A 26682-nucleotide genomic window follows, 5' to 3' on the forward strand; every position below is an offset into this window, starting at 1 on the left:
GGGGGGCATCTCGTCATTGAGAAAAAGCTGTCCATGAAATCACTGATAGCGGGGGACATTTCAGTTGCTTGTCTGGGACGTTTTTATTCCGAAGTATAGGGGTCTCAAAGTAACTTATATTATACGCTCAGAAACTGACATTTCATTTTGATTCATTTAGTCTAGATATTCCTTATGTTTGAAAAGATTTGTGTAATATTAAAATTATTTGTTTTTGTCGAAATGTCTTAAAATTAAAATGATCTATCTACCAATAGGTTGACACCCCTCGCACACTCCCTTCACATTTTCTGCTTTAATATTTACTGATCAAAGTACATCTTTTCGTACAAACAATATTTCTTAGTAAATTACCTTTATGGCATTGAAGTTGTTCTCTATCTTGTTTTGGTGATCTAGAAGTCTGTAGATCATTGCATTAATTAATAATGGCAACAGTGCAATGCGACAATATCCTTGAGTTCTTGGAAAAATAAATTTGAAGACAAATTTTTCATTGTAAACGGGTTTATCGTGGCAATGAGCATGACAAAGATCGTGATGTATTGATTTATTACAGTATTGTCCGAGTCACATGACCCCGGGTATTTTTTGGCTAAATATGTATGTATTTTCTTCCTTTCTGAACAAAAATAATAAGCCCCCCCCAAAAAAAAAAAAAAATCGGGGTGGGGGCGGCACTGTGGTGCTCTCAATGCCCGTTCGCTCTTTCTCCCCTGTTGGTAGCCGAGGGAAGTTTTTATCCCTTCTCTGATCTCAAAAAGAATGTTAAAACTTGAATCGCTTGTAGAATGGATCTTTATGAAGCAAAAAAAAAGTGCAAACCTGGGGGGTGTTTCATGAAAGTTGTCAGCACTGACTAAATTGTCAGTGCTGACAATTACAGTGAAATCCTTGGTTTGATTGGCTGTGAGGCACTTGCCTCTGACTGTTACTATGGTAACTGTCGGAGAAAACCAACTTGTCAGTGCTGACAACTTTCATGAAACGCTCCCCAGATGTTATCTTGTTATGTCTACATCCCCTAGAAAAATGACCATATGACGAGATCTTGGATCCCATCATGTCTACATCATTTTGGAGAGATGATCAGATGACAAGAACATGTGACTGCAACATTGTTTTTTGATACATTGTAGCCATTGCAATCCAGTCTGTTTCCAGTAAACCCTTCAATTCAATCTTCGATCCTAAATCTTGTCTTCTGATCATCTCTCTCTCAGGATGTAGAGAAGAAGAAAAGGAACTAGGAGGAGAAGAAGGAGTAGGAGGAGGGGTAGGAGGGAGAAGGAGAAGGGGGAGGAGGAAGAAGAAGAGGAAGAAGGAGGAGGGGGAGGAGGAGGAAGAAGGAGAAGGGGGAGGAGGAAGAAGAAGATCGAGGAAGAAGAAGGGGGAGGAGGAGGAGGGGACACAGACCACTCTCATGGGGTCGGGTGGGGGCAAAAGAAGATAAAGAAGGGGGAAAGTTTTATGCGCAGAAAATCAAAGGAGCAATGCAAAATTTCACATCTGACCTCTGATAAGAGTTGTATTTTTTTTCTTCATTTTTTACTTCTTCCGAACACTGCTATTTCCTAGATAAAACACTGCCAATTAACACATCAAACAAACAAAGAAAGTCTTAGATGAATGACAATGCAACTTTTTTATTCAAAAATCATAATGAATCAAAAGAGTCAATGGCAGTATAAATACTGGCACAAAACATGAGATAATAAGCACATTTTATAAACATACCAAATCTGAGTAAATTTTAATTCTGATTGTGATCTTCATAAAACACTTCCAAATGAAGCACAAAATATAATCTATCGTATAATCACATTTTAGGCAATTATTTTCAGGCAATCATGTTTAATTTGGCAAGATCATTTCAGTTTTCACAAAAATTTCATACATAATTTCGTTATATATCAAAATCAAGAACAGTACCACAAGATAATATAGCTGGTGAAATAAGAAGAAAAACATGAAATCATAATACAAACCTATATACAATTTATGCACACAAAATGGGAATTAAAACAAACTAGAATACAAATGAACCTATAAATTGAGTTCAAGTCTGTCTTATATTCATATACCAATGAATAAGGTTTCACATTTGCAACTGATGTCAATCTTAAAATATAATATAGTAGAGAAACCAATGGCAATTTCTTATGATTTTTATTTCACTTTTATGAATCCAGAGGTAGATCTTATGCAGCAATTATTTCTGAGACAAACCCACCTGGGTGCTTCACACACCCCCACACCCCCAAAATAAATAAATAAAACATAAAAAAGAATAAAAATACATAAATAAATTAATGAATGAATGAATGAATAAATAAATAAATAGATAAATAAATGAATAAAAAATAAATGAATAAATAAAGAAATAAACAAACAAATAAACAATAAATAGAAGAAAAAAATAATAAAAAATTAAATAAAAATATACTATTGTTACTCCCAGGGTGGATCGTAAAACTTTTGTGTCCACTTTTCAAAATGATGATATGAAATCAATATATCAATGTCTATTAGGCAGTGATTCTCTTTGGGACCAAAGACATGTTTTCAAGATATGTTTAATGACCAGAGGTAAACATACTTAAATCAAACTAATCCCTGTACATGATTATCTTACATACAACTTTACAAGCAAGCTTAGACTGAATACATCTGGTTTTTATGCCATTTATGAAAAAAAAAATATCACAGGCAGTGTTTAATTTCTTATGCGATAAACAATTTAGTTAAACATATACATTAACAAGATTTTGGGGGTGTTTCACAAAAATTAAAGTGTGACTAAGAATCGTACAAGCAAAATAGGTAAACCTGCATAAATCCACTTTCCATTAAATCAAATATTCACGAAAGTCAAACTGATTATGTGTTGACTAGATTATGAAAGACGTGTTATATACCTATTTTCAATTAAATTTCTCAAAAGTCAAACTATTTCTGCATCATAAAAGATTTGACTCGAGGCAAAATTACCTCCAAAAGCATTGTTGCATTGATTAGGGGCCTGTTGCAGAAAGAATTGCATTAAAATACAAGTAAAAAAAAAAATCAATTGCAAAGTCCTGAATGTGTGCTTTTGGATGGTTGAAATTAAGTTGTGTTTGATTTTTAGAATTGAATTTGATCACAACTCCTTGTGCAACAGGCCAAAGATCATTCTCATAGAATGCATGCTACTGTATGTGGTGCATATCAAGTGTGCATTTTCTCTAAGGCCGAGGTACGAAATTTTAGTCAGTGTTAACTCCTTGTGAAACACCCTCTTGACCCCTAGCCACAATGGTTTGCAATAAATCACTAAATGGCAATGACCAATCAAACATATCGTTACATGCACATTTTGTTTGATATAATACCAAGCAACCATTAGAATTGATTTTAAACACAATTGAGAATGGTCATAAAGTTTTGTGTAACCAGGCCCCCAAAGAATTAAAACGACGACACATGTATGTACATGATGAAACAAAGAGCAGCGAAGGAAATAAAAAGTTAAAATGTGACTCCTTTCAATATACACTTTATAAACCTCAGGGTTTGAGAATGATCATAAAGTTTTGTGTAACCGGGCCCCCTAATAAACAAAATGATGACACACGTATGTACATGATGAAACAAAGAGCAGTGAAGGAAATAAAAACTTAAAATGTGACTCCTTTCAATATACACTTTATAAACCTCAGCATTTGTACAACCATATACAAGTTATGAACATCATTCTATGTACTCATTATAGCACCTGAAGTTTTGAAGTGTACATAACTATACAACAAACAACAAACCATGAATGAGAAACTTGTTCAACATGATTAAAGTAGACACATTTTTCTCTCCTTCAACTCCAGACTTAAAAAAAAAACAATTTTTCTCTCCCCGTCTTGTTAATGATAGGAATTACCAGGCATCAACTTAATAAACAGAGATCTGTAACTTTACTTTTAATACTAATAGCTTGAAATGCAGAGCAGGAAAAATTCAAACTGAATACATGAAGAGCAAAAGAAATGTATATAAAATAAAATAAAAACGGAACAATATGACTTGTGCCTATCTTGCCCAAAACTAAATAAACAATCTTAAAATCCTTAAATTTGACATCATGACCAAAAAAGTTCAAATTTAAAGGGATGGTCCGCGCTGAAAATATTTATATCTTAATACATAGGGTAGAATTCACTGAGCAAAATGCCGAAAATTTCATCAAAATCGGATAATAAATAATAAAGTTATTGAAGTTTAAAGTTTAGCAATATTTTGTGAAAACAGTCATCATGAATATTCATTAGGTGGGCTGATGATGTCACATATCCACTTTCTGTTTTCTTATGTTATCACATAAAATCATAATTTTTTCATTATTTCATACTTGTGTGAATAATATGTCTCCCTTATAATGAAATAAGTTGCAGCAATAAATATCTAATATGTCTCCCTTATAATGAAATAAGTTGCAGCAATAAAATATCTAATGCACTAAATCAGTTGTCAATCCAATTTTTCTAGTTCTTGGAGGAAAAATTTGAATAAACCTAATTTTATATCATAAAATACAAAAGAACAAGTGGAGATGTGACATCATCAGCCCACCTAATGAATATTCATGACGACTGTTTTCAGAAAATATTGCTATAATTTAAATTTCAATAACTTTGTTATTTGTTATCCGATTTTGATGAAATTTTCGGCATTTTGCTCAGTGAACTCTACTCTATTTATTAAGCTATAAATACTTTTAGCCTGGACCATACCTTTAACACTTTTCAAAATTTTAATTGGCCCCTAAATGATTTTCTTTTGCATGTTACAGTTTACCTACAAAATATAATCTTCAAAGTCATAGAAATGTCAAAGTCCCAACAAAAATATTTCTACAAAAACTATTTATATTTCCTTCCAAAAGAAAATGCAAGCATTTTTTCAATGGTGACAAGTACATAAATCTATATGTAAGAATATAATAATAATAATAATATTCCGCATTTATATAGCGCTTAATACATCGGAGCGACGTCTCTAAGCGCTTTACAGACATATTATTACCCCAGTCATCGGATCCTTGCATGACCGCATACAATGTATGCAGCTTCTCCACTCCCTGGGGAGCATTCCAACAAGAGTTCAAAGACTCAATTGCTAGGCATACTACATATAGGCTTATACATCCTGTTTCCATGAAATAAAAACATATAATCTCTGCCAGAAATGAAATAGAAATAAAAATAACCACCACAGAATGTGAAACAAAATGCACATACATAAAATAGGCCTATAATGGATCACATATTTAAATGACTTAAAAGGCTCAAAAATAATATTCTCACTATCCCAAATATAAGACTTAAATACAAATAATCACTGATAAAATATATCGTAAGTAATGAATTTCAACATAATAAATTGTCTTAGTTAGGAAAATACTCAATAATTTCAATCCTTACAAGAATTGAAAATTAGACTCGCTTTTAAATGAGGTCTAACTCTAAGAGAAGTAGAACTTTTGAAGAGAAGAATTGCATTTTGGGGCTTTTATTTGTGCATGTCTATATTTTACCAAGCTGCCTAAAAAAAACTTAAGTGTGTTAAGCTTGTAATAGCACACCAATTGGTAAGCAATATATTGCATTGACTACTTTAAGAGGGTTGAGGACTAAATAGATTGCCTGAACTCCAAAGCATTTTTTTTGGTAAAAAGTGATGTTTGATAACTTTTTACCAAGCAAAAACTGAACATGGAATGATTTTCCCCCTTGAGAAATAGCATTAAAGGAGAATGAAACCCTTGAAACCAGCTGAATCCATATCAAAGAGAAAAATCAAAGAAACATATTGTTGAAAGTTTGAGGAAGATTGAATGAATAATAAGAAAGTTATGAGCATTTGAATATGGAGATCACTAATGCCATGTAGATCTTCCCATTGGCAATGCGACCAAGATCTGTGATGTCACACACGTACAACTCCCTCATTACTTTAGTACTTATTTCACTTATATTCTCACTTTTATAGAGTCTATCACAAGGTGAGGTGTTCTCTTTATGAGAGGACAAGTACAGAGGTTTCACAACATTATATCATTGATGAATCGTTTGTCATATGATTAGAATGAGCAAAAAGAGATGTTTTGGGGTATATTTTCAGTGTCCAAAAGGGGAGAGTTGTTCATCTGTGACATCATAGATCTCGGTCGCATTGCCAATAGGAGGATCTCCATAGCATTAGTGATCTCGACATTCAAATGCTCATAACTCTTCTATAGCTAGTCCTATTTTACTCAAACTTTTGTTGATCTTATTCTTTGATTTTTCTGCTTTCACAAAAGCTAACTTGCTCCAAGAGTTTCATTCTCCTTTAAGCATGGACATAATGAAAATTGACATCATGCCTTTATCAGAGCAATATTGCATGACTGAACATAACACTAGAAATTATACAATAATGCCGTTTTAGACTGATGAGAACATCACACTGAAAAGCTTCAGTATGTCCATGATTAATGTTATTTTCCAATACCAAACACATTGATTCTTTTGTTCATAGGAAATAAGAAGTTGAGTTGAATAAGGCTTTATATTTTCAGTCTGTATATGTAGGTGCAATATATCATTTTTTCATACTAGGTTCTTAAAATGACATAAATGGAGTTGTATTCTATTTTCAAACCCTTGTTTTTCTTGAAGGCAGCATTCACTGATAACTTTTTAAAATGATACTAAATCAGGTACTTATATAGCGCTTTACCAAAAACATAATCAAAGCGCTCAAATATATATATATATAATAAACCCAACAAAATATTGCAAGAGTCAGAAAAGGATAAAGAAATCATTTTTAGTTGATTAAATATCAAGTCTTTTGCGATGATATTAATAGAAGTTTGGATTCAATTTAAATTGTGGTTTTTTTTCTTCAAATTATTTAATTGAGACCCTTCAAGATCTGTAATTACAATGACGTTTTAGAATTTTAGTATCATCTTAGAATGTGATATAAACAGTGAATGATTCATTCATGAAAACAAGGGTTTAGCTAGAATCAAGTTTTGCTTTAAACGAACAAATAACGTATTGTTTCAATACTGAGGGACCGTATAACAAGCCTGGCTTCCAAAGGTCTCCTCGTCTTCCTTGTCTTTATATTACTTTCCTTTAATTATCGATATTTGTTGCTTTCAAACGTTTTCGACATATGCGTTAGCATATAATTGTACATGTATCTTGTTTTATGTTACTTTTTCAAGGAGGATCAAAAAAGTTCATTCATTCATTCAAAATAGGAAAAAAAAAATCAATTTTATGTCATTTTAAGAAGCTAATGATCAAATAAAAGCTTTTCTATGTTATTGCTTACAATTTAAGAAATATATGTATTAAACATAATAATAATATGCAACATTTATATAGCACTTAATACATTGTTTCTAACTGCTGCATACTGTTACCTAAGCTTTAGCACAGCTACCCTAATATAGGCGCATCGAGCATTCAAGGAATTCCTTCCTACTGGGTACCCATTTTTACTACGCCTGGGTAGAGAGTGGCAAATGTAGGTAAATGCCTTGCCAAAGGATGCGAGCGCTGCGGTGGAATTCGAACCCCTGAGCTTTTGACTCAAAGTCCGAAGACTTATCCACTGAGGCACAGCACTTCTACAAAAGGGGCTCCTGGCAGCAATTAAACTTGCTACTTTTTATAGCAATAAAGATCTGGACATAATGGAGATTGTTGTGCATACGTTGCATGCGGGCAAGCCAGAATCGAATAACAGGGGTAATAACATATTTGCAAAGTGCTTGAGCTGTCATACTGATGTGATAATTACTACAAACAGAATATCCTTACATTATTTAATAATTATATAATGTATCTACAACAAATAAGAACAACACAAAACAATTCTGATGTGATCAATGCATCGATTATGACTTACGTAGGCTATGAAAACAAATATAAAAGAGGTAGATGATTTGTTTTCAGAGCAAGAAAAACAAAGCATGATACAGGCTTTTGACCTTTATTTATTGATTCAGTCATATCTTGGTAGAAACGTATATGATCAATTTTCAATAGGTTGAAAGCACGGTCAACACAACCTCATGGCCTAGTTACGGATAACAGTGGAGATCTAGATGGGCCAAGGGGAAACATTTCCCTACCAGTAGCCCCTTTTAGCAGCTTAAAAAAGGCAAAATTGAAAAAAAAAGGGAAAGAAATCTACATCCAAATGTAAGTTTCATCTAAAGGTCAAAATAAAGTGGCAAAATTTCAGTGGTTGCCCGAGCATCAGAAGTTGAAGGGGCCAAATTCAGTACTTGCCCACTGCATAGAGTATACTTTATGAATCAGACAGGCGCGGATCCAGGGGTCATGTGCCCCCCCCCCCTTTTGAGAAGCAATATTAAAATTTGTAATGCAAAAAAGCCATTAAAACAGGTGTTCCCCCTCTTTTGAAATTGAAGACTTTTTTTTTTTTTGCTTGTCAAATTTTTTCAGGTACGAAATACCCTTAATTTGTGGTTGAAAACCTTTTTTTTTTTGGCTTGTCAAATTTGCCCCCCCCCCCCTATTGGAAAATCCTGGATCCGCCCCTGGAATCAGATACAATTCATGGTCTTAATGTTGATGCCTGAACAAGCCAGGAACTGTCTGACATAGGACTGAATTTAATACTAAAGCTGGATATGCTTTACATGCATTTTGAATTATTTGTGCCTTTGGCTTATTCAAATTTAATCATATCCATATTTCTATTGGAATAATCACAGATAGAGAACAGGTCACACGGGCCCCATGACACAAAGTTTTTTTGTAATTCTTTGTAAGATCAATCATTAAAATTTGTGTTATCGGGGCATGGTGTGAAGGTCACTTTGTGCCGCAGCAATGGTCATCTTACTGTTTGTTATCAGTGGAACTTTGTAACAGTTAAAGGGATGGTCCGGGCTGAAGATTATTAAAGCTTAATAAATAGAGTAGAATTCACTGAGCAAAATGTCGAAAATTTCATCAAAATCGGATAACAAATAACAAAGTTATTGAATTTTAAAGTTTAGCAATATTTTGTGAAAACAGTCGTCATGAATATTCATTAGGTGGGCTGATGTCACATCCCCACCTGTCCTTTTTTATCTTATTATATGAAATTAGGTTTATTCATTTTTTTCCTCCAAGAACTAGAAAAAGTGGATTGACAACTGATTTAGTACATTAGATATTTATTGCTGCAACTTATCTCATTATAAGGGGGACATGTTATTCACACAAGTATGAAATAATGAAAAAATACAATTTTATGTAATAACATAAAAAAACGGAAAGTGGGGATGTAACGTCATCAGCCCACCTAATGAATATTCATGACAACTGTTTTCACAAAATACTGCTAAACTTTAAACTTCAATAACATTATTATTTTTTATCCGATTTTGATGAAATTTTCGGCATTTTGCTCAGTGAATTCTACTTTATGTATTAAGATATACATGTAAATATTTTCAGCCCGAACCATCCCTTTAATTACACAAAATAGCAAGAAAAGTATGCATATGAATGCTGCCTCCCAAATGCAGCAAATGTAGCTTAAATTAAAGGCATTAGTTAATATTGACTCGGCTTTTACAAACCTGAGCTCTAAGGTCCCAATTGTTACTATTGTTACTCTTCTCTGTGAGATGTTGTAAAAATGAAGCCCAGAAAAAAAATTTGCATGTGAAAAATCATCATTTTTGGTTCGAAAGTGAAAATGTGCAAGCGACTGCAAATACCATTCCAATTTTATTCTATATACATGTATAGCTTGTGAGACTTATACACAAAAGGCAGACAAACAAGGCCATAGCCAAAGTACTATCATTGGAGGACGATAGAGCATAGAATTAAAGGTTGCAATATATTACTTCTTAATGGGATAAGGATTATTGGCATGGTCAGAGAGATAAAGAGCAGAACAGAAGAACAAGTAATGTAAAGGGATCACATGTTGCTTCATGTGCATCATACGTGTATGTTGCATTTTCATGTGATAAGGATTGACCTGGTCGCAGAGATAAAATACAGAAAAGGACAAGGATGATTATGACATGCCGTTCCAGGTGGAGAGCATTTATCATGACCAGACAGAATAAATGCAGAGATAGGACAGAATGATAAACAAAGATATTCAATGGAATAACGAATTCGGTGGGCACGATGTAGTTTAGTGACTTTTGTCTTTCATTCAGAAGGTCGTGGGTTCAAATCCCTGTCATGACATGAGTTTCTTTCGGCAAATTAAGGGTGCATTATGGTCAGGGGGATATCTAGTCTGAAAAGGCACTATATAAATACTGATTACAATCATTAATCTATGAGCTAGCTAGGTCACACTGCGATAACACTAAAGTATCATTTGAAAATGATCCCTCGTATTATTTCCAATGTGCAAAATTTTGTGTAGAATATTAGAGATGAAACTTTAAACAACCTCTCATGTCACAAATATGTATAATCCCACATACCATTTTTAACAATTTCTGCATACACCACGGATGAATGAACAAACAAGCTTATTCCATTTTGATCAATGTTTCACATTTCCATCCCATATGCTTGAATATACCCTTTTTCATTTCCCTTCTTCTTTTAAGCACTTGCATCCCAGAAATTAAATGAAAGAGGAAAAAAAAAAGTTGAATGCAGTAATACACTACAATAAAATAAATTGGAAGAACAATATCATGCTCTTTCTTATTAACAATGCACAAGTTATATATGATAACGCGAGGGAAGCATAGTGTCCATAGGCTTTCAAATATTCAATCCGGCCACACAGCCTGATGTCTTTGCTTATACATGAAAACAAGAATGGTTTGAACAAATAGAAGGTATTTTACTAAGTCTGTGTTTCTGATGAGAGGTCCAAGATGCTGATAAATAGTCCCAAGTTCTTGATATACAGTCCAGGTTCTTGATAAAAAGTCCATGAATAGGTTTGGGCTAGTGGTATCCTGATCATAATATTTTACAGCCAACTCCTTGGGAGAACATGACAGCTTCCACAAAGGAGACCTTGTGGTTTCGAAGATGTTGCTGAGGATGTCGGGAAATAAAGTAACCCTCTTGACTCAAAGGCAATGCTCAATTTTATGAAACCATCCCAGTTTCATACACAATCGCCATTCTGCAGAGGCACATGCGGTTGTCCATTCTGTCCTGTCCTGCTCTGTCGGACAGCAACCGCTGCGGTCACAGCCCCTCCAATGCCACTGCCATCCTCTGCATGGTGGAACTTGACCTCGTACTTGGGAACCAACTCCTTGATATCCGACAACATCAGCTCTCGGAATTGGTGGAAGTGCTGGTAGAGGGAGCCGTCCACGGCCACGGTGATGCTGGGCTTGTTGATGCGCCGTGCGATCTGGGAGATCCCAGATGCAACAAGTCGAGAGCCACGGGTCCAGATGGCCCGGGACAGCGCTCGTATGATCTGGAGCTCTGCTGCACTGGGTTGGAGATCAAAGCTCTCAAGGATCTCTCGCGTTTTGGATAGGTCCTGGGTTGTGTCACTGAGAAGCAAAGAAAAGCAGAGACTTTCGTTGATAAATGGGAAATGATCCTCATTTGACTACTTCAGCAGTTGCATATCTAGCCAGGTTATACCATTTGGGGGCCCAATTGTTTGTGCTCAAAGGTGGCCCCCTCCAAAATATTGTGTTAGAAACTTTCTAGATCTGCCACTGCTTCAACCATATACCTACATGTATACTTACCTATCTAGGCTAGTAACTACATATCATCACTCCTGAATGGATAGGTAGTTGGATGGATGGAAGTTGGATGGATGAAAGAATGTATGTATAAATGAAATTGGAAGATTGAAGTATGAATGAATAGATGGATGGATGAATGAATGAATAGAAGGTTGGATGAACAATTGAATGAAAGAATTGGCGGAAGGATGTAAGAATGGATAAATGGATGGATGGATGAATGAATAGGTTGGATGGACGAAAGAACGAATGAATGAAAGAATTGGCGGAGGGATGTACGAATGGATAGATGGATGGATGGATGAATGAATAGAAGGTTGGATGGATGAAAGAACGAATGAATGAAAGGATTGACAGAAGGATGTATTATGATTGGTCAGATGAATCTATGGGTTGATGGTTTGATAGGTGGTTGGATGAATGGATGGCTGGGTGTATGAATGAATAGATAGATGAATGGATCAATAAATGAATGGGTGGATGGATTTCATGGATGAATAAATGGATTGATGAATGAATGAAAGATTTGATAGATGGATGATGAATAGATGGATAAATAAATGGATGAATGGATAATCAGTAACAATAATAATAATAATATATTACAATATTCCTAAGCACTGCATACTATTACCCCAGCTTAAGTATGGCAACTCGGACCACAGTAGCGTAATAAGCCAAAAAAATTGAGAGGGCCAGTCATTGCGTATGGCAATTTTTAATCTTTTTTTTTTTACCTTTCTAAAACAAAAATCAAATTCTGGGATAGACTTTGACATAATATCCAGAGAAATATATCATAATTCACCTCTTTTCCTATCCATTTCTTCTAATTTTTCAATCCTTTTTCTGTTGCTAAAGAAACATTTGAGGGGGGGGGGGAGGGATAACCCTCCAATTCCCACCCCAACCTGTATGCCAGTGCATGCCTGACCAAGCAGTCCAGCATTTAAAGGAGAATGAAACCTTTGGAACAAGATAGCTTGTGTGAAAACAGACAAATCAAAGAAACAGATCAACAAAAGTTATGAGCATTTGAATATTGCGATCACTAATGCTATGGAGATCCTCACATCGGCAATGCGATAAAGATGTGTGATGTCACTTGTGAAGAACTCTCCCCATTACTTTAGTATATATTTCACTTAAACTGCCTCTTTTATCACATCTATCAGTAGATCATGTGTTCTTTATATAGGCGGGCATGTAATACAGATTTTAAAAAAATACATCATGGATAAAGAGTTTGTATCACCTTAAGAAAAAGCAAAAAGAGACATTTTGGGGGTGTTTTATAGTCCATCAAAGGGAAAGTTGTTCACATGTGACATCACACATCCTTGTTGCATTGCCAATGGGAGGATCTCCATAGCATTAGTGATTGCAATATTCAAATGCTCATAATTTTCTCATTTTTTGTCCGATTTTTCTCAAACTTTTTTAATTGTTATTCTTTGATTTTTCTGTTTCAACACAAGCCTATTTGTTCCAAAGGTTTCATTCCCCTTTAAGTGTATTCTCTCTATGGGTCATGACTGAATGAACAGATGGTTGAGTGAAAAAAATGTTATTTCTAAAATTGCTTAATACAAAATATTTCAAAGCACTGATTGGTGATTTAAATTGAACAGATCCTGGACGGATTTATATACCAGGGTAATTACACTGCATAAATTGATTTCAAGGCGCTAAGAGACTTCTAATTAACCCTATAGCACCTACAGATTCCTATGCATAATGGCAATTACTCACTGGAGGAAACAATAAAACTGGTAATAAGTAGGCATTGTTCCAAACAAATTGAAATAGTTTTTTTATAAATTTACTTTTGTTCATTACAAGTTATATTTATTTTGTAGCATAGGACCTGTTGAATAGAATGGTACATGGCAAAGTTCAATGATGATGTACGAATATTGACCTTTGACAATCATTTGCAGAGCGAGAAGAAAAAAAAAAAAAAGTTTGGGTTTCAGCCGCCCAAGTCCCACGCCTTCAAAAAAATGTAAAGTATCACTGACAGAATACTAAAGTTTTCGCCAAATCTTGGATCAAATATGTCAAAAGTTAATTTGAACTCACATCTAGATGTCACTCTGTGTGATATCCAACGTTTTCATGAACATATAGCAACGCCCGAGCTTCTTCGGCGAAGTAAGTGGTTTTCCGAGACATGGACGCAGCCATCTTTGCTGAGATCGACTGCGCAACAGTCTGGAACTTGCTACACACCGATGCATGTCAATCGGTTTTTCTCTATTATACTCAATAGGAGCATACACTTTTCTATGCAGATCTCTATAGCAGCCAACCTATACGGTATGCACACGCAATATTACCACGGTAAATCATAGACAAGAGATACTATAGCGCAAAGAAAACGTAAGGGCGGTTCAGTGTGTAATAGGAAGGGCGGTTCAGTGTGTAATAGGAAGGGCGGTCTCGGGCGGTTCAGGTGCTAAAGGGTTAAGACCTGTTGAGGGATTTGCTTTATAAGCAAATATAATCATTATATATGATCATCAATGAAAATATAATATAAATTAAAAAAAATATACAAAAACTACTAATTGCAGCTTATTTTACAATCTTCAGGGTAGGATTTCCTATTGGGTCTTAATTTCGTATATTGGGCTGAAAACATGAGATGAGTGTCACGTTTTGTCAAACAATCAGATATTAAAGGATTTGGTTTGCGAAAGGTCATCGAGTAAGCAATAAAAGTTGCTGATAACCAACATCTTGGTATTTCTTTTGTTTTATCTTCTAGGATAGCTGATGAGTAAATAACATGAAGACCATTTTCTCACATATTCAAATAGACCACATGTAAGAAACATAGAATGGAGATAAGATTTGAAGTGGGTTTAGGTTTTACAGGGGTGTGAGTGGTCACAAATAAAAAGATCTGAAAAAAGCTGAAGAGTGTTGAAAAAGTATGAAATAGAAAGAGCTCCCATACTTTTTGTACAGAGGAAGGCCAAAAATAAGCTGAAATTAAGCTGGAAAAAAAAAATCTGAAATCAGATAAAAATCTGAACTTTCACACCCCTGGTTTTATCGATGGGTTAAGGTTAAAAGAAAAACATAAAGACTTGGTTTCTTAGAACATGGTTAGAATTGCTTTGTGAATTTACATTAAAGTTATAGGTTAAAAAAATATAAATGAAGAAGCTAAACTAAATCTTAATACTTGAAATTTGTAAAAATTAACGAGTTGGTATATAAAAATACCTATTAAAATCACATATTGTAATATCCATGGAGTTGTTACGAAAGGATATCTGGCAAAATCAACTTCTCAACGGCTATTAGAATGATAAAATCAAGTCGATCATTTCTTTGCACATTTTAAGCATAAAAAATAGATATAACAATACAGCATAAAAGAAAAAAAAAGTTAAACTTGAAATCAATAAAAACAAATTGTAATTGTATGAGCAGAAAACAAGACAAAATGACTCAAAGCTCCACCACTGTCAGCAAAGTGGCACCAGGCGAGACAAAAACTGTATGGCATCGCCTTGAAAATCCCCACATATCTCAGAAACTATTAATTTACTGCCTCAAAATATCATCACGTAGAGAGCAGGACATGTGCTTTTTCTGCAAAAATTTCAAAATTGAATTTTTGACCAAAATTGACTGACAGGTTCAGATGAACGCAGCCAGCCAATAAAGTGACATTTAACCTTGGTTTTACAGTCTGAAATTAGTGGTTACTGCAAATAGATTAATATATTAAAGTTTAGAGCTGATGAATGCTTTAATGTTTGATCCAAACAAGATATCAGTTCTTGGAAGGCATTGGACTATTAAAAGAGTTAAAGGAGAATGAAACCCTTGAAACCAGCTGAATCCATATCAAAGAGAAAAATCAAAGAAACATATTGTTGAAAATTTGAGGAAGATTGAATGAATAATAAGAAAGTTATGAGCATTTGAATATTGAGATCACTAATGCCATGTAGATCCTCCCATTGGCAGTGCGACCAAGATCTGTGATGTCACACACGTACAACTCCCTCATTACTTTAGTACTTATTTCACTTATATTCTCACTCTTATAGAGTCTATAACAAGGTGAGGTGTTCTCTTTATGAGAGGACAAGTACAGAGGTTTCACAACATTATCATTGATGAATCGTTTGTCATATGATTAGAATGAGCAAAAAGAGATGTTTTGGGGTACATTTTCAGTGTCCAAAAGGGGAGAGTTGTTCATCTGTGACATCAAAGATCTTGGTCACATTGCCAACGGGAGGATCTCCATAGCATTAGTGATCTCGACATTCAAATGCTCATAACTCTTCTATTGCTAGTCCTATTTTACTCAAACTTTTGTTGATCTTATTCTTTGATTTTTCTGCTTTCACAAAAGCTAACTTGCTCCAAGAGTTTCATTCTCCTTTAATGATGCTGATTCCTCATGTCTTCTTGCATGCCTTTCTGTTTATCTTTTAGAATAGCTCACATGTAACAGACATAGAATAGACTCAATAAAGATAAGATTTGAAGTTTGTTTGGGATTAATTGTCTGGTTTAAGAATTAAGTAAAGAAGTATTTGGCCTCTGTAGAAATCACCTGTCTTCAAAGGTGACTGTCCCCCCAAACCCTACAGCTATTCATTTAAAGTCAATATTAATTGCCCTAAAAAATCTGGAAATAAGAACTAGATCATCTCTTAAAGGTCAAGTCCACCCTAGAAATTTTTTTCTTTCTTTCCTTTTTATTCCAGAGAATAAAAAAGAACCTTTATTTCATGTTGATTTGAATCAATAGAAAAAATCTATGAAGCATAACAAAACGCTGAAAATTTCATCAAAATCAGATGCAAAATAAGAAAGAGATAACATTTCAACGTTTTGCTTAATTAAAAAAACCCAGTTATATGCATAAATCAAATGAGAGGGCAATGATGTCCTATGCTCACTATTTCCTATTTTTTAATTATACAATATTTTAATTTTCACAGATTTGACAGTAATGACCAACAAGACTGAACCAGAAAATGTTAAAACAATGGTATTCCACATGTTCAGGAGGAATGAATCTTTGTTTCACATGACATTGAAGAAAAAATAAAATATTTGATATAATACAATAGAAATAGTGAGTGGATATCGTCATCAGTCTTCTCCTCTGTGCATGTAACCGATTTGAGAAATTAAGCAAAACATTAAAATGTCATGACTTTCTTATTTAACAAATGATTTTGATGAAATTTTCAGCGTTAAGCTTGTTTGATTTAAGACTCTCTTTTTAATATTATACAAATCAACTTTATGGTTGTATGGAGTTGCTCTTTAAACAAGACATCATCATCACCATCATTATTATGATTATTATTTGTCTAAATTATTGATCTAGTTATTGTTATAGTAATAACATAAATTATCATTCTGGACATTTGATCCAGGCTGAAAATAATTCAAACAGATGAAGAATGATCGTACAAACAAAACACTGAAAGTTTGATCAAAATCGAACAAGGAATAACAAAGGTAGGACATTTTAAAGATTTGAATTATTCCGGTGAAACAGTTCTAGGCATGTCTTCATGAATATTCAATGAGCAAACTGATGATGTCATATCCCCTCTTGTTCTTTTGCATTTTATTATATGAAATTAGGTTTATTCAAATTTTCTTCCCAGAATAAAAAAAAATGTTTAAATGAGATATTCATTGCTGTAACTTAATTCATTTTAAGGGAGACATATCATTCACACATTTATGAAAACAATGAAACAATTATGATTCCATGTATTAACAAGAGAAAAAGAAAAGTGGGGATGTGACATCATCAGTCAACCATGACAATGTGCATACAACTGCTTTCACAATATAGTAACTTTGCTATTTTTCATCAGATTTTGATGAAATTTTCAGCATTTTGCTCTGTGAATTTTACTCTATTTATTTAGATATAAATATTTTCAGCCTGTAAGACCCCTATAAACAAGCAATGGCATTTCCAGATGGACATCCTTTATGGTTTGAATTGTAAGAATGTGTAAATGGCTCCTATTTAAGTAAAATTAACATTCCTTCATTTTTTTCTATCTGCATCTTCCTTGAGGATTTGTTGTTTCAACATATATAAACAGACACAAGGTAAGCATTTTATCCAAGGTAAGAGCCATATCATATATTTTCTAAAAAATTTAACATGATTTACAACATATTCCCTGACTTCCGATACACAAATTTCGTTTATACCTAAAATAGTTCAAATATTACTTGAATGATGAGGCAAATTCAGCGATATGTCTACACGATTTATATTTTGAGGTTGCATTTAAAGTAATAATGATAAACTGTAAAATGGGCAAAAATGATCAAACTAAAATATCAAAATGTGGATTTCCTAAACAAAATCAACAATGTTTCCATGCTCATCACCATTTCCTGTTTGGAAATGAAATAAATCATCCTACGGATAGTAGAGTTTAACCTTTCTACAAAAGTACACACAAGGATCAATGGTCTCAATTTCATAACAAGTTTTATCTTTCCTTTATGATATTCATATCATATTTACCCTTTGTGGTATGGTCTTTCCAGCTAAGATAACACAGACATACTTTGCCCTATTAAGGCAATAACTCTTGAGGATATGAAGTTGGGTAGCATTTGAGGCTGTTGCTCTCAAATTCACCTTTTGATAATAATGATGATAATAACGGCATATTAACCCAGGGTAGCCATTTCAGTTCCATAAATTGTTCTCTCAGTGGGCCCTGCTATATCATTATTACCCCAGCTTTAGCTTGGCTGCCTTGGTGATCAAACATTCAAGGAATTTCTCGTACCAGGTACCCATTCTCCTCACCTGGGTTGAGTGCAACACAACGTGGGTAAATCTCTTGCTGAAGGAAAACATGACATGGCTTGGAATCGAACCCATGTCCCTCAGAATGAAAGACGAGAGTCATAACCACTAGACCAAGACACCCCCAAGCCACTATGAAGGCCCTATCTTATGACCTCAAAGAATTCACAAGAGGGCTTGGAAAACGTTGACACTCTTTTATCCTTGGTTCTGTTACTAGTAATTCAAAATTTGCTTCTGTACATAATTTAATTGGTGCTTAACATGGGGGCTATGCTAGAAATTCCTGTGGCTAACAAACTCTCAGCCTCCATAACATGTTTTCACTTCATAAGGAATGGGAGATAGGCACGGGATGACATAGTCTGGTTCTAGACGATTTCAATTGAATTCTATTCTCCGTCGTATCGTACTATCCCATACATGCATACGCCCAAGCGGAGTGAGCGCGCAAATCCGAGAACCTGTACTTTCCGGTGTACAGTTCTTGGATTTGTGCGCCATCACTCGGCTTGGGCGTACGTACGTACAGGATAGTACGATACGGCGGAGAATTGAATTCAATTGAAATCTTCTAGAACTAGACTAGGGATGACAAGGCACATTCCATTTCTGTGGATTGAACTAAATTACATGAAATTTCACATGAATTTTGTAAATTTATCCTTTCAGCATGTGCTGCGGGTAAATTTTTACATACATATATACCAATAAATAATTCTTTTTTTAAACAAGTGCACACCTAGTTACCAAAAATGCATATAGCATTTCCAAATTTTTGAATGCATGAAAAAAGAGCACTGTCGATTAAATGCCTTGCTCATGGGCATAGGTGCCGCAGCCGGGGATTGAACCCCGGAATTTCTATATACAGTCAGGTGCCTTAGACCACTCGGCCGCGGCACCTCCATAAAATAAATAAATGTCCCTCCCCCCCTAAAATGATAAAAACCTCACCCAAAGTATAGAGTGAAAGTGTAAACAAGTAGAGGAGCACCTAAAACAAGCGAGCCTCAGTTCTTCCCTCTGCATTTTACAGAATATGTCAGTGAACATTTGGTACATTTATCTATTTACACCTCCCAAAAGTAAAGCTCATTTGAATGTTAAGAAATAACAGAGAAATTAATTTTTCTCACTCTGTTAAAATTTCAATAGGATTAAAGTCAAAGTAATGTTCAATATCATTCAAGTATTAAACTTACCTAACTTTTTCAAGGTTTAGTTCATATCAACTCCAGAGAACTAATTTCAACCGTCTGAATGCCCTTCTATAAATTATGAAAAAAAATCTTGGATAGAATTCCATTTGAATGCATCAAACTTTTCACCTCTAGCGGTCGCTTATACGTTCTTTAAACAGAGTAAACAAGTATCGCACACAAGGTGGGAAACAGGAGGGGAGGGGAGGGGGAAATGTGTGTATGGTGTGTGAGGAGGAGAGGCAGTGGGACAAGAAAGGGGAGGGAGTGGGAAGAGAAAGGGGGAGGGGAGTGGGAGGAGAAAGGGGGAGGGGAGTGGGAGGAGAAAGGGGGAGGGGAGAAGGAAGACGAAGGGGAGGGGAGTGGGAGGAGAAAGGGGAGGAGAGTGGGATTGGAAGGGGGATGGGGAGGGGGAGTGGGAGGAGAAAGGGGGAGGGGAGTGGGAGGAGAAAGGGGGAGGGGAGAAGGAAGAGAAAGGGGAGGGGAGTGGGAGGAGAAAGGGGAGAGTGGGATTGGAAGGGGGATGGGCACTAGCGTACCTATGGGGGGGGCAGAGGGGGCACTCTGCCCCCCCTGACGAGCCACAACCCATACAAAAGACATATACCTGCCCCCCTGACGAGCTTAAAAGACCTTTTTTTGCCCCCCCTGACGAACTTTAAGACCTTTAATACCCCCCCTTTTTTTTGCTTTTTTTTTTTTTAATTATTATTTTTTTTTTTGCTTGTCAAATTTTTTGGCGGCCGATTTTGCCCCCCCTGTGGAAACTCCTAGGTACGCCACTGGGGATGGGGAGGGGTAGTTGGAGGAGAAAGGGGAGGGGAGTGGGAGGAGAAAAGGGAGGGTGATGTTTGCCATAAGGTAAAAAAAATTGATGAGCGATAACCTGTAACATAGTTGAAATCATGAGGCTATAATAATAAATAATAATAATACAGGATTTATATAGCACAAGTATCCATCTTGCTAGGTGCTAAAGGCGCTCCTATATTACCCTGGCTATGCTAGTATACTGATTCCGGTGCACACAGCTTTTTGAGGAATTACTTCCTGCCAGTACCCATATATCTGAAACCCCTTCCCTTTCAATCAGACATCCCACCCTCTCTTTCTGATGAAGAGCAGATTGCTTAGATAAAAAGATATAAATGAAAAAAGAAGAATTTGCCATCTGCGTGTACTATCTACATAGCAAGATTACTATATTTTGTTTGACTGATTGAAATTATTCTATCAGCTGATATTAGACCGAATGAGAATAAATGGGTTAAGCCCATGTCGGTATAAATGTGTTGCTTGAGCACAGCCCTGTAGAAAATGACTGAATCACACACCAAGAAGAGGGAAATATGCCTGTCATAAAATACACACACTCCAAAAGGTGAATGTCTGGTTGATATTTACATAATCTTTTACGATATGAAATACTAATTCAACTCTATTTACTCTATCCGGTGATTGCGTGCATTTCTTCACGAACTAGCGGCACAGAGCATAAGGGATTGATGATATATTAATTGTGATAATAATCTTGAGAGGCTTGGTTTGTGTTCCCATTAACACATATTAGTCGGGTTCATTATCAGTTCTTGAACTACTGTACATTCAGAGAGAGGAATTACTCAGATAAGCCTTGAAAGAAACTTAACGTACAACATCATATTGTATTTGTACATACTAACCCATATCATACTTAAACATTTCAAATACGATTAACTTTATGCTTTTTATGAGGTTGGCTGGGGGCAGTGAATGGGATGGTAAAGGCTTGGCCAGGGGCGATGCCATGGGGGAGGCGACTGCCCTCTATGATTTCCCGTAGTAGAAAAAAAAACTGGAGAAAAAAAGGGAAGAGAGGAAAACGAAGAAGAGTCGTCTTGCCCCAGGGCTATCAACATATCATAGCGCTCTTCCAAAACTAAATGATGATAATGATCATAAAGATGGTGGTCTGGATTTTAATAGGCAAACAACATAATACCTAGAAGGGAATTTGACAAATTTTAGAGGTCTCATAATATAAAAAAAATCATTGGAATGTACATAAAGAAGAAATAACAGAGGCAATTTAGGAGACACACCCCTCTAATATCAATAAATGTATAAAAAAAAAGAGATGGCATAGTCCCAACTTTTTTATAAGATATTCTTTTATAATTTTTTTTTAATAAGATATACTTACTCTTATCATCTGAATGTCTGGCAGACACTCAGACTCTAGTAAACAAACATCCTTGATACTTTGAATTTTCAGACGGAATTGTGGCAAATTAAATGCTCTTGTGGGCGCTTTCATATTAATCTGACATTTTCATTTCAAGTATTAAACATCTTTTGAGACCAATTACGCAATGTTTGGGCATGTGATTCCAGTTACTTGCATGACAAACAGTAGATTGTAAAAAAAAAAATTGATATTGTTTACAATTTCAATATAAATTATTTGGCAGTGGAAATTCATCTTTTTTGCTATTACTGAATAAAATAATTTCATCTTATTATGGCATGACAATAACAATGTTCTCAACAATACAATAAAAAAAACAGTATATAAAAAACAAAGATAGAAATAATTCATAAAAACATGGAAAATACATTTACAAAAATCCTGGTATATCTGATCAGAATCCCCCAAAATGTACATGTATCAAGGCTAAAATGGGCACTTTTGGAGCTTTCTTTAATACATAAGAATATTCTATGATTACATAAATTTTAAACTTTATTCATAATAAGGTCATTTTTCAGAGTAATTTATTACCTGCTAACTAGCATTTATGCAACTTTCCACTGATATGGACCCTCTAAAAAATAAGGTCTGCAATTGATCAAATCCCTGGTTTTAATAACTGACTGCACCGATCATTTCGTGCTATCAATCATGAATGACAAAAGTTTAATCAATTGCTCATTCTTTTAGATGTCAAATATATTTCATGTTGAGGAGTACCTGCTGCAAAAAGAAATATTTCCTTCATTGAACTCAGCACATTTTAATTTTCATAAGCAGAAAATAAACAACCTAAAGCCAAGAAATAACTAAAGTATGGCAAGATTTCTGCCCATTGTAGCAATTCTCGTGCATGTCCCATTTTCATTACTGGTTGACACTTTTAGGTCATTGTGATTACTTGTTAGGCAGTTACTTTGCAAAATGCGCAACCCGTACCATTACATCATCTTTCATTTTACTTTAAACTAATGATCAGGACACAAATAATTTGCCAAAATACATGATGGAAAATAATCAAATCATTATCATTATTGTTCTGACGAGGGGGCCACAGCAGGCCTCGTACTTAGATCGGCGAGATCAACTAAAATTTTGAACATGTTCAAAATTTCATGCCGATCTTCCAGAAAATATCAATTTTGAATCGTGGGGGAAGCGGAAAACTGTAAATGAATCCCCCGTTCCTTTGGAAAACTTATATTACCGGTACTGCAAATCATTTTTTTGCTGATTGCCAGTAAAATGGTTCATTTTCCCCCAAACCCACCCGATCTGAAGGTTTGTCAAATCGTAGTAACATCGGCATAGTGGAACGGGGGCTTTTATGCAGCATAAGGGATTGGCACGTGTATCAATTCCCATTCTGGTTAGACATGCAGAAGGGCGTTAACTCTCTCGTGCACTGTAACATGCATTTGAGATGACGCTCTTATGCTCATCACACAATAATTGAAATCGCAATGCATGCATAGCCTTCGACCCTTCTGTTACACCAGCCAGACAGGTGAAAATATCAACATCTCATTTCAACCATGTAAAACACCCTTTAACTGAAAGACATGCAATAAATACTAACTTTTCAATATATGTCAGGTTCTTGGTCTTGAAGCCCCATTCCTTTTGAAGAGCCTCTGGAAGCACACCTCCAAATATGACTTTCTGATTGATTAAATGGATCATAGCAAGTCGAAGGATCTCCCCAAGGTACATCCCAGCTATCATCTTCTCATAACTAAAACAGAGATGGAAAAAAAATTATAATAATAACAATAACAATAATGATAATAATAATATAGGATTTGTATAGCACACGTATCCACCTTGCTAGGTACCCATTTACCTCACCTGGGTTGAGTGCAGCAGAGTGTGGATGAGTTTCTTGCTGAAGGAAAACATGTCATGGCTAGGATTCAAACCCAAGACCCTCTGTTTGAAAGGCGAGAGTCAGAACCACTAGACCACGACGCGCCCACATCATATAGCACAGCTGCAATAAAGCATATTTAATACATGGTATTCTAATATTATCCAGCTATAAATAAGCTGCCACGTAGGCGCTAAAGCAAAAGCATTAACGAAATCCAACTGCCATTCACCACACCTGGGTTGAGTGCAGCACAGTGTGGAAAAAATTCTTTCTGAACGAAGTTAATGTCTGGAGTAGGCTTCAAACCCATGACTCTCTGATTAGATGGTGAGAGTCAGAATCACTACACTAGGATGCCTCAATAAAGAAGTTTATGGATTTATCAGTGAGTCCATCTATAATTGAAAGTTTTGAGTGAGCAGCAAAAGCAGAAGTAAATTAATCAAACACTAAAAAAACCAAACTCGGTAATTTATCGATTTTAGTTCTGAGAACAAGGATGCGTGAACATCAATAAAGCCTGGTTTTCACAGGCGCTTAAAACGTTTTGCGAAGGTTTTGCAAGGATGCGAATGTAAAATAAATTTGCAAAGTCCAACATTCGCATCTATATGCTGCAAAAGTGTGCAAAACGGGCGCAAAATTTCAAATCGTCTGCGAGAATCCGAAAATGTACGGATGGAACGTTGTGTAACAAAGCATAATCATGTGACTTGCATACACACTTGCTATTGGCTACGCCCTTAAACCCGTTTTACATGATTCAAAGGATGCCATGAACTTACTATTGTTTCCCTCTATTGAACGTTCTCCTGTCAATGTCGCGATCAAAGTCGGTTCTGATATCGTCCAGGCACCCGTTATCACCGAACGCTCCAAACTCACAATCAAGGATGACAAAGTTCTCTGGTCCTTTGGCACCCTCAAACATTTCCACCTTCTCCGTACACTCCAGGTAGGATGCATTGCAGCCGGTGCCTGAAGGAGATAGTGCACATATTACATTAGTGATACGAAGCAAGTTTATACATTATGATAACCATACGAATTTACAGTTTTTTTTACATTTGTATGAAGCAAAGAAGAGTACCATAACAGAAGGTTCAGTCAGGGAATCCCAAGTGCTAAATCACGATTTCTCAGCAGATTCCTCAATTCCCCCTACTGTTTTGTTCTTTTCTCTCTCACTCTCACTATGATTCTCACATTCCTCTCTCTTCTTATTCTCTCTCTCTCTCACTTTTCTTATTCTTTTGTTGCAATATGTGATTGCGGGTGTATGGTTGTATGTGCTTTTTAAAATAGTGTGTGTATTTGAGTTTTGTCAGACGTGTATCAATCAGATATGATTATTTACGTCTGGGACCGACCTTTAACGTCGCCATCCAAAAGACGTGACCAGGGCTCGAACCTCGAACCTCTGCATCAATTTGTAACTTCCCCACAGCTTGGATTACAGGCGCACGCCACAGCGCCCAGGTATTGTATGTAGGCCTTTAGCTAATGCTAATGTTTTTTAAAACAAAGTTAATTTAGTGTTTTATGTATTTATTGTATTTATTAATTGTCATTTAGGGCCTCAAATATAAGCACAGGTTGCTTTTCAGAGGTCCTGGCTCATTCATATGTAGCTTTTTTTTTTTACTTTGTAACTTCTTGATTGTATCATTTTGCCAACTAAATTGACATTGAAGTGAATTGAAATTGAATTGAAAATATGGAGAGATTATAGTATTATAGAGAAAAAGGTGCTGAGTGGGATTCCCATTCGAAATCTCACTTAATCTAGCTCCGACTCTTGTACATTTAAATGAAGACATCATCTGCTGTCAGCTTTAATATACATGTAAACAAAGGACAAATTGACTGTATGGAACTTGTTCATGGAAATCATATCAGACAAATAGGCATTTGATAAACATTTTGTTATTGATATATACAGAATTATACAGTACACCAATCACAAGTTTGAAATAAATGAAAGGGGAAAAAACATTAAAAAGTATCATTTTTGTAGAGTATGAATAGCATGGATAAAAGCCATTACTCGCTTCAAATTTCTTTAACCAAACAGACTTTATACAATGCTAATTTTTATCAAATAGACATCACTGTATAAAATAAATTTCATGATTTAGTGGCTTCTGAAAGATAGAATTAAATGAAAACAAATTCAGAAAGAAAAAGAAAGAGAAATATTAATTTAAAAAAAGGAAGAAATTAATAACAATAATAATAATAATAATAGCTGTATTCATAAAGCGCCTTTTGCCCGAGGATACAAAATGCTGTTATTATTACCCCGGCTTTAGCTCGAGCTACCATCACCGGCGCTCAGTGCATGCAAGGAATTAATCCTGCTGGGTACCCATTCACCTCACCTGGGTCGAGTGCAGCACAGTGCGGATAAATTTCTTGCTGAAGGATAACACGCCATGGTTAGGATTCGAACCCACGGCCCTCTGTTTGAAAGGCGAGAGTCAGAACCACTAGACCATGAAACGCCCGCTAAAAGAAATCACCAATTGATTTTTTATTTATGTATATATATTCAACAAAATTGAGGAATATTTATGAAGGCAAAATAGTAAACAAGTGGAATGCCTCTGGCCGTCTCACCTGCATCACGCGATTCAATATAGCAGCAGTGCTGATTTTGAAAACTACTATAACTCGCACAAGATGTTCAGTGATACTTGGTTACTCGTATTTCCACGTTTTATGAATTAGACCAATACACTTATAGAGATATGATGGCAATTCAACAAATACCCCCAACGTGGC

The 26682-nt window shown here is 35.4% G+C and overlaps 1 protein-coding gene across 1 annotated transcript; it reads right to left on the reverse strand.

Moving 5' to 3' along the window:
* Positions 1-8552: 8552 nt before the first annotated feature.
* On the reverse strand, positions 8553-25283 carry LOC129273134 (hexokinase-2-like). Its single transcript, XM_064107237.1, has 4 exons — positions 25256-25283; positions 24684-24876; positions 23608-23763; positions 8553-11557 (listed from the first exon to the last, which is right to left on the reverse strand). Exons 1-4 carry the CDS (start codon positions 25281-25283, stop codon positions 11155-11157), a joined length of 780 nt encoding a protein of 259 aa, XP_063963307.1. The 3' UTR covers positions 8553-11154.
* Between the last annotated feature and the right edge of the window lie 1399 nt (positions 25284-26682).

Source organism: Lytechinus pictus, chromosome 12 (assembly GCF_037042905.1).
Source record: "Lytechinus pictus isolate F3 Inbred chromosome 12, Lp3.0, whole genome shotgun sequence".
Classification (NCBI taxonomy): Eukaryota; Metazoa; Echinodermata; class Echinoidea; order Temnopleuroida; family Toxopneustidae; genus Lytechinus; species Lytechinus pictus.

Excerpts from the sequence above, each read along its gene's own strand:
- LOC129273134 (XM_064107237.1), bottom strand. The coding sequence starts at position 25,283 with ATGGCGACGTTAAAGGTCGGTCCCAGAC. Across the intron at positions 24,877-25,255 it reads GTTAAAGGTCGGTCCCAGAC|GCACCGGCTGCAATGCATCC; the intron begins GTAAATAATCAT and ends TATCTCCTTCAG. Across the intron at positions 23,764-24,683 it reads TTCAATAGAGGGAAACAATA|TTATGAGAAGATGATAGCTG; the intron begins GTAAGTTCATGG and ends TCTCTGTTTTAG.